Source organism: Dinoponera quadriceps, unplaced genomic scaffold (genome assembly GCF_001313825.1).
Source record: "Dinoponera quadriceps isolate SergipeBrazil2010 unplaced genomic scaffold, ASM131382v1 scaffold894, whole genome shotgun sequence".
In the NCBI taxonomy this organism is placed as follows: Eukaryota; Metazoa; Arthropoda; class Insecta; order Hymenoptera; family Formicidae; genus Dinoponera; species Dinoponera quadriceps.
In genome coordinates, this window is record NW_014555181.1 from 1 (window position 1) to 9,750 (window position 9,750).

At 38.6% G+C, this 9,750-nt stretch overlaps 1 protein-coding gene across 1 annotated transcript; it reads right to left on the reverse strand.

The window, feature by feature from the left end:
• Positions 1 to 3,067: 3,067 nt before the first annotated feature.
• Positions 3,068 to 6,562, reverse strand: LOC106743206 (methylcrotonoyl-CoA carboxylase subunit alpha, mitochondrial). Its single transcript, XM_014616836.1, has 9 exons — positions 6,391 to 6,562; positions 6,252 to 6,315; positions 5,787 to 6,171; positions 5,358 to 5,692; positions 4,967 to 5,263; positions 4,321 to 4,533; positions 3,671 to 4,168; positions 3,266 to 3,451; positions 3,068 to 3,191 (listed from the first exon to the last, which is right to left on the reverse strand). Exons 1-9 carry the CDS (start codon positions 6,426 to 6,428, stop codon positions 3,081 to 3,083), a joined length of 2,127 nt encoding a protein of 708 aa, XP_014472322.1. The 5' UTR covers positions 6,429 to 6,562; the 3' UTR covers positions 3,068 to 3,080.
• Between the last annotated feature and the right edge of the window lie 3,188 nt (positions 6,563 to 9,750).

Sequence of the window (9,750 nt, forward strand, 5' to 3'; positions counted from 1 at the left end):
ATATTTATATGAAATATTATTTGTTTGAATAAAAATTTTATTGTCTCATCCAAGAAAACTCGATTATTCAACAGAAAGAACGCTGTTATTTGAAATAATATCTCTTCACCAAATAAAATATTATTTGGCTATGATAAATATGTAAAATGAAATAAATAATTTCTTTGTAAGAAAATTATCTTTCGTTTTGAACAAATTTTTTTACTTAAGATTAAGATACATATTCGTTGAAATGTCTAACAATCGAAGTGAAAATCGCGTTTCGTACGTTCTTTTTCTCCCCGTCTCTCTTGTCACCGTTTCTCAGACTTCTCTGCACAATTCTCCTCTCATAAATTCATTTAATTTACTCCCGATCTGTCATCATCGATATTTCGGTCACGAGCGTACAGACGCGCGTTGTAGCCTCGCTCGCTCGCGTTTCAAAATTGAAACTGAGCTCGGCGTAACTGCGGCTCGAGCGAAGTGAACATAGCAGATTCCCCGCCCAATCGAAGATTCCTACTTTGAAATCTCAATTATGAGTGTTCGCATCAAACTTCATTTTTGTGAATTGAAAGACCTTTTTTTACTTATATTTTTCATTCCACATCACAATAATAGAAACACAATGATCAGTGGGGTCGCCACCTCTTCCGTTATCGAGAGAGCTCGATAACGCTCGGGAAATTAATATTGGAGCAAAAACGTCACATTCGAATGAACGCTAAGGGATATCGCGAGTAACAGTCGTGCGCAGAACGACACGCTCTTATTTTATATACCTATAATATTCTAAGAATGTTGTGTAATATTTTTTAATATTATAGGAATGTTCTATTGATGTTATATGTCCACTTCGCATAATATTCTTGTATTTTACATAAAATTCTTTCGGCTTTATTTAATAAAACAGTCGGTATTGCGATGCATTTGAAATAAAAGAAGCAAAATTATACATATACATAGAGTTGAATAAAAAAAAAATATATATCACAACAACATTAAATAATATTATTTTTTATAATATTATTAGGAATGGACATACAACCGTCTATTATTTCAGAAATATCACTTAATATTCAATAATATTACGTCAAATATTCTAAGAATATGTCCAGAATATTACTTGATATTAAACAATATTACGTGCTTATAGAAATGATATTAATTTGTCTGATTGTCCTGTAATTATGTTTAAAAGTCTCGATCCACATCGTCGAGAGAGAAGCGTCGGTCCAAAACAACGCTCGAACGACGGATCGGAGCGGAGTCGTTTCCGAGACTGCGCGGAGAGGGAAATGTATCGATCGGATATAGCCCGGCCGCGAATGGACTCACCATAATCATCGTCGTTGATGCGCACAACATGTACAGGATGAAATCGTACCAACACTGTGCCATCTTGTGTTACGGGGGACGAAGAAATCGGCAGAGAGAGAAACGTCGTCGCCTCGTCGCGCGCCGAATCCACTGCGGAAGATCCTCTTCGCGTCCTTATGTATCCTTATGTATATACGATGGACGCGCGCTCCGTTTCTGATCTCGCGCTACTCGGAGCGACGCGCGCGGACGCACTTTTATTTGCGGAGCGGATGGATTTCGGGAATCGCGCGCAGGGGGGAGTCGACAGAGACGAGCACGAGTCGTCAGCACCCGGCCGACGCTACTGGAAGGCTCACCGCGAGCGTCGCGATGCGGACGTGGAGAGAGGAAGAGCACCGAAACATCTGGGATATCAAGTCTGGATATTCGTGCATCATGACCAATGATGATTGCGGAGTCCCTCGGATCCTGGGTGAAGCCCGAATCAGACTATGAATTGGAGATTGAATTGAAATTTCACCAATCAGTGCGAAGTTCACGAAATCTAACTAAACCTGAGTACAATTAACCTTGTGCTGGTTGGCCAAATTTAATTTAATCTCAATCCCCAATCCGTAGTCTGATACGGGCTTAACAGATGCGTTCCGATATACACCGATAGCGGCAATTTCTCCGGGAGGAGGAAATTTTAGTACCGAAAAATGAAATCCATCTATGGATGTTTCCATCCATGCCATTTGGCCCGATTAGAATTGAAGTTGGATTGAAATTTTACCAATCGGAGCGAGTTTAACTAAACTCAAGTTTACTGAATCTTGTTCTGATTGGCCAAATTTTAATTAGTTTCCCTAGGGATGAAATATACGATACGAGGCACCATTCTGCTGGTCTATCATACAATCATACTTTGTGACAACTCAATGCTGCCTACTATTGCCCTGAGCTGAGTTGATGGCGATAATATCGGGAGCGGTGCAGTTGTACATAGCTAATCACAGCACTGTGAACCTAGAGATATTCCTAGGGTCCCTTGAAACAGCGACTTGTGATTGGACTGTGTCCGATTGCCGCGCAACAAACGAGTTTTACAACTGCCTGGTAATTTAACATAACTGTAACTTTAAGTAAATATAATCTTAATGTAAATTGATAAAACATATTGCCTCATAATTTTGCCATCAAGTATGATAGTAATAGATGGTTATGCCTATCGTATATCTCATCCCTAGGGAAGCTAACTCAAACATCAACGTGGAACCATTCTTCATTGCATCTTTTGCATGCCGGAACTTGTTTGTGTTGTCCCGTGACAGGCTGTAATCCAATAAATTTATTATGCATCAAATGAACCAATAACCTTGTAATTGATCAGATCAGTGTAAATCTCAACTCTACATATAAATTTTTTTCATTTTATTCAGAAATATATAAAAATATAGAATCTTTATTTCATAATCCACTATGCTTCGCTGATAGAAATATACAAATAATGTGTAGGTACAGAGATCACAGTAAGACAATAATTATAAAAATTATTTAGTTTTACCTCCGACTTGATGCAGCGTCTTTCCAGTTCCAGGTTATATCTCCTTGAATAAATGAACTGAAATATTCGTACGGAACTCAGTTTAACATGGAAGTTAAACTGAGAATTCCTCTACATCGGAAATCCATATATAGAAGTCGAAAAATATCAAATGATTAAAATTACATATTATATATTGTTTTGTTCTTTTTTACCAACTATATAATGCTCTCTGTATACGCTGCATGTATCACGTTTTATTTTCTGCTAGTTTCACAAGAAGCTTATTTTTTGCAACGTTATCGCCTATCGAGCACAACATTTCCTCGACAATTCCATCTGCAGACGCTTTTATAATATGCTGCGAATATAATAACGTTAGTTGCATTATACATATATTGTTACGTCCAAATTAATAACACATAAATAATTTACCTCCATTTTCATAGCGACGATAACCAGCAACGAATCACCTTTCTTCACCGCATCTCCCTTGCTGACAAAGATTTTGTCAACTAAACCCGGCATTGGGCTTAACGCTGTGTGCGGATTTTGTTCCGTTTGACTAGCAAATGCAGTCACGAATTTCGGGGTCGGAATAATTAGCTGCCATTCGCGATCCTGCGAACGAAAACCATCGAAGAACTTATCTTCGAGTTGTCTTAAATCCGTATGTAAAATAACAAAGATTATATTCCAAAGCTACAAGGAAAGTGTGATAATCTTGCAAGTAGACTACTTATTTCTTTTTTTATCTACATTTTCGTCTATAAAGATTTGAATTTTATTAATGATATTAATAAGAAATATTTTATTTGAAATATTATTATGATTATTTACTTCGGTAAATATGTGCAGCTTATTGTTAAGCTTGACCATCCGTGCTTTACCGATAACCCCGTCGATTTCCGCAGACAATTCTAAAGCGTCATCTTCCCTCTTCTTCATAGTTCCGCTCACTTTTCTCCAAGGTCCTAATTTATTGACTCGCATCATGTATACGTCTGGTTCAACGTATTTTACCTCTATTGTATTATTCTCCTTCCCGATGTCGAAATGAAACGTATGCTTAAGTGAGTGATTCAATCTAAGCCCGGTTTCTACGGAGAAAGGGCTGAAGGGATCCTTTGTTTCTACAGATACATTTAGAGAGTCCATGTCTTCGTACAGTATCGAGGCGAGGGCACCTTGAATCAAGATTTCGTTGGATACATGTAACTCGGGGAACAGTTGCTCGAAATGTTCCTCAATGAAACCCGTGTGTACTTCGCCGCTTCGAAATTTCGGATGAACGCAAAGGTCCTTGATGAACTCAATATTCGTATCTAGGCCGGCTATCTGTAAAAGCAAATAATAAAGACGAAAATTTACTTAAAAATAGAAATAAATGTTTAACATTAATTATAGGTGCACAAATTAGTCTATATTCTCAATGAAATATCAGCAACAAATATTCACATTTTGCAAATTCGCTTACTTATATCACTTACATTGTACTTGCTGAGCTGCGATCTAAGTATACTAAGAGCTTCGCTCCTGTCTTTTCCTGAAACCACTAGTTTTGCTATCATCGGATCGTAATGCACAGACACTTCGTCGTTTTGTCGTACACCAGTTTCGATTCTGATTCGGCTGTTCATAGCTTGAGGAGGTCTCAAGTAGACAAGTTGACCGGCTCCTGGTAAGAAACCATTCCTTGGATTCTGTGATATCACGACAATGTATTTGTTCAGTACGAAACACAGACGATATATCTATATACAGGGTGAGGCATTTAAATATCTCGAGAACTGAAAAAAGCCGACTCAACTTTGTTCCTTTAAATGAGAACCCCTAGTTTTTATTGGATATTATGATTCTGCGCCAGAAACAAAGTAACCTTTGTCTGAAACATTTTTCAAAAAGAAGAAAAAAGTGCATGTTATGCATAAATAAAAAAAAATAAAAACAAAGTTAATCTCACCGACGATAGCGCCATCTATAATAAAAGGTAACCCCGTCTCCCTTCGAAACAAATTTCACCTAGAATAGCTTTTATCATAGGATGCATATTTTTCGAGATATTTAAATGCTTCACCCTGTACAATAGATATAACGCCAAGATATATACAGTAGTATTGTACGATAGATCATTACCTCTGCATAAATTCTCGCCTCAAATGCATGACCATTGAGATGTATCTCCTCTTGTTTCAATGGTAGTTCCTCGCCACTTGCTACTCTCAACTGCCACTCAACCAGATCCAAGCCGGTGATCGCTTCGGTAACTGGATGTTCCACCTGCAGACGCGTGTTCATCTCCATGAAGTAAAAACTGTGATCGTTCCGATCCATTATAAACTCCACTGTCCCGGCGCCCACATATCCTACGGCTTTAGCCGCACGCACAGCTGCTTCGCCTATCTCTTGTCTGACCTTCCAGGAGATTCCAGGCTGAAAAACACGTCAAGCATAATGCAATAATAGCAATTTCCTATCTTTCTGTATATAGCCATGACAATAATAATGAAAAAAAGAAAATGTATACAGCCGGTGCTTCCTCGATCACTTTCTGATGTCGTCTCTGAACGGAGCAATCCCTTTCAAACAAATAAACCGCATTTCCATGCTTGTCAGCAAAGATCTGTACTTCGACGTGTCTAGGTTCGGCAACGTATTTTTCAAGAAGCACCGCCGAATCCCCGAATGCTTTTTGCGATTCTGTTCTCGCAGACTCCAACGCCTCAATGAAATCAGACTCCTTCGGGGCGATTCTCATACCTTTGCCACCACCACCGCGCACGGCTTTGATCATCAACGGAAAGCCAATTTTTTTGGCCTCCGCCAATAACATTGCGTTACTCTGATCATTTCCATGATATCCTTATAAATTAAATTTATACAATAATTAAAAAAAAAAGAAGTATATTCATTATCCTTATATTATTTAAATTCAATCAAAGAGATAATTATATACCTTCTATGATAGGAACTCCAGCCTTTGTCATAATAGCTTTCGATGTATTTTTGATACCCATATCCCTGATAGCACTAGCTGGCGGACCGATGAATATCATGTCCTCTTTCTCGCATAATTTCGCAAACTCTGTATTTTCTGAGAGAAACCCATATCCTGGATGTATCGCCTGGCACTTTGCCTGTTTAGCAACTAATATAATCTTGTCTTGTCTCAAGTAACTTTCACTGGACAATGCAGGGCCGATGTAGTAAGCCTCGTCAGCTTCCTCTACATGCATAGAATTCCTGTCCGCTTCACTGTAGACAGCTACTGTTCTTACACCAAGCTTCTTTGCTGTTTTCATTATACGACATGCTATCTCTCCTCTATTCGCTATCAGAATCTATAATGAAACTTATATTAGAATAAGAATAATATTATACTATAATATTGAGCGATGTTCAGGGATCTGTAAGAACCAACTTTGCTGATCCTGTTGACTGGCGATGTCGACTGATATGAATTCCGAGCATACAAGGTTAGCTGACTGCAATTGAGATCAATTAATACGTCAAACACACACAGAGAAGAATTAACTAGATAAACATTAGATTTCGCTTACGTATAAAGTAGTGACTTCAATTTTCCAACGTGAAACATGACGTGTGTTTTGTAATCCGGTGACTGTCAGTAATTCAGCGAATATGCTCACATATGCTGAATTATTTTGCTCCTCATTATTGCTCCGCAACAAAAGCCACGTGTTATGGCTTCTGCCCACAGGACGCGGCAACGCTTGTCGCGCGGCGGAAGTTCGCGCGGTAACCAATAAACTTGATAGATGCTTTAAGCCTGTTCTACAATAATACCGTATGCCGGAGTCGGATGTCGGAACGATGGTCCAATGAGTTACTTTTCGAAAGTGAGTTCTCTTCATTGGACGATCGATTGCGTTCGACATCTGATAACGACATATGACGTATCATAAAACAGGCTTAAGCCTTAAGAAATTGACCAATCACAAATTATTTCCCTATATATCGATACCGTATTTTATATTGTTTTATTATATAAATAAAGTCGAAAGAATTTTGTGTAAAAATACGTTTAATACTGAAAAAATTATATATATGTACATATATTTTATTTATATATATTTTTCCATATTATCATTATTTTATACTTTTTTTTAACGTTCTAAAAATATTTGTATAGCATATTAAAAATATTATATAAAGTGGACATATAACATCAATAGAACATTCCTATAATATTAAAAAATATTACATTCTTACAATATTATAGGAATATTATTTTAATATTGAATAATATTCATATAATATTTTAAGAATATGTACTTATAGAGTTATAGTATTTCAACATTCATATTAATGATAAGGTAATAACACTTTAGCATTGAAATATTTAAGATCACTGCGCGCTCTATAATTTAATCATAACGAATTACTAACAACAATATTTTAAATATTCAAAATAAATGATTAATCGCTAGTTTAGCAGTAATACATTTCTATAAGGATGCAGAGAGATTCTCAACGAACATTTTCGTAGAAATTACGCACACGTAATCAGGCAATTAAATTGCCCAGGCACAAAGTTGCAGCAATTAAAGCTCCGAAGCGGTCAGCAACATTCGTCTCGATCTGCCGCGCTAACTCGATTGCCATTAATGTCGATTTAGCTCCTTTGATCAGCGTTCCGTTTCCGATAGTCGTGTGACAAATTGCCGACAGTCAAGAACGGCCCGTTAATTCGACGGAAATGTCGGAATTACTGATATCACTCCTGTAAATGAGATGAAAGGAGATCTCGCGCTATTACGTAGATCGGAAATTTCGAATGACGGTGTAAGCGCGTTCTTAAAATCACTTGGGTTTAAATATTCAAATGTCCAAAGGAATACCTAAGATTGTGACAACAATTATCGTATCTCATCTTCGAGACTGTCAGTGCATTAAAAAAGTAATACTTTATTGTGCTACAGACATTGTTTGCCGGTATTTAAATAAAATTATCTAAATAATCATTTAGATGAATAAATAGATCATCTTTATTTTTATCACGATGGAAGAAATACAAAAAATGCACATTTTTATAAGATTTCACGTTTCCATTCAAGAAAAAATTACTTTATTAAATTTCATGAGATTCTAAGATTTTATAACACGTGTTTCAAGAAATGAAAAATTTGTCAAAGATTCGCAAGCGTTTCTGACTTCGAGTAATATTTAACGTGTTTTTAGCTTTTCTCGGTATATCCAAGACGATCGATGTGTCTTGAGCCCATCACTATTCCGATTTGCGTGTACAAACACACATACGGAGGGTGCAGCGGAAGAGATTTCGTACAGCGGGTGCCAGATTGATTCGGTTCACCTAAACCGCCATCCGCTTCTCCCTTCCTGCCAAAATCAGGCAGAGAGAGGGGGATGCCGGGATACCGTCCTGGATTTTCCGCCACCAAGTCGCGGCGAGGAAGGGTATTTACTCAAGACACGACAATTCATTACGTAATTGAATTGAATGAGACCTCTCTCTCTCCTTCGCTTCCCATTCCCCGCTTCTACCACTCGAGCGTTCGGCGAGCATGTACGCATGCGAATGTTCGGGCACGCGTATGCGTGGTGTGTTGTACGTAAGCGAAGGGTGGACCGCGATTCAGAGACGGATTAAGAGCCGGGAAGCGCTCTGACAACTCGGTGAGTCGATAAAGCGGTTGTCCCGCTTAAAACGGTAATCGAGAGAATGGTTTCTTTTCAATCAACGTAATTCAATCAAATAATGACGACGGAAATATGTTCCTACACTGAGAAAAAGGCTTTCTTCGGGTTTAATAAATTCCATTGCACCCAAAGAAATTTCATCATTGGCATGCTCCGAAGAAACTGATATTTCGATTGATAAGTACGATCGTTAGACTTTTTAACGAATACGTATCTTAAATAAAAAATTTATTCCAAAAGATAGATAATTTTCGTGACAGGAACTACGGAGGACTCTTTCGCGGGTCCCGTTCCGCGGAAATTTACGCAGCGTGTTGGAATCTCTCGAGTACGGCCCTGAAGGGGACACCACGTAAACCCGCACCACCCCATTCGCCGCCAACGACGCGTCTACTCTCTCTCCTCCGGGACCGGGGAGATCCGGTGGGGCGACTCCCGGTAGGTAGCGACCGAATTAAACGATTAGTTAAACTGATTTCGAGTTAGGCGAATGAATAAGTAATCGGATTTCTCGTTAAGGTAATCGCATTGCGCCCTGATTGGCTCCGTCTGCCTGCGTTATAGGCCGCACCCTCTCTCGCATTTCGCGTCCCTCTTCCTTCCCCGCCGCTACCCACGTCGATGCAATGCGCTCTATTCCCCCCCTCCCTTCTCTCGCTCTTTCTCACTCTCTCTCTCTCTCTCTCTCTCTCTCTCTCTACATATATATATGCGCTGTGTCACTTTCCTTCTCCTTCTACGGTCGGAGTGACGCAAAGAGAGGGTGTCCTGATCACTCGCGCAGGATGTCCACGTTCGTTTTCCCATCGTCAGCTCTTATCTTCTGGCAATTGAGAAGCGCGAATATTATTTGATACGCGCTATTTAAGAATTTTCCTGTCTCCCGTTGATCAACCATCATACAACGCCCGTTAATTCTCAACCTTTCAATCGGTACATTGCACGAGGAAAAATAATTCAAAGAGGTGGCAAATTTTATGCTGTTGTAGTATTGTCAATAAATATGCAGGGTGTTTCTTAAGTAGGGGAGAGATTTCGAATCCATATTTAATAATCCAGTCTCTTACAGTGAAATATTTATCAGATAAATTTCTTCAACTGATACAGTTACATATAATTAGATATAAACTTTTTTTCCAAGAGAGTCAACAAGCGAGTAAATAGAGTAGATAGGTAAGAGAGAGAGAGAGAGAGTAAGAAACTGAGCGATATATGTCCCTCTGCGAGAGTTAAGTTTA

Excerpts from the sequence above, each read along its gene's own strand:
- LOC106743206 (XM_014616836.1), bottom strand. The coding sequence starts at position 6,428 with ATGTTTCACGTTGGAAAATTGAAGTCACTACTTTATAC. Across the intron at positions 5,693-5,786 it reads TGGAGTTCCTATCATAGAAG|GATATCATGGAAATGATCAG; the intron begins GTATATAATTAT and ends TTAATTTATAAG. Across the intron at positions 5,264-5,357 it reads TGATCGAGGAAGCACCGGCT|CCTGGAATCTCCTGGAAGGT; the intron begins GTATACATTTTC and ends CGTGTTTTTCAG.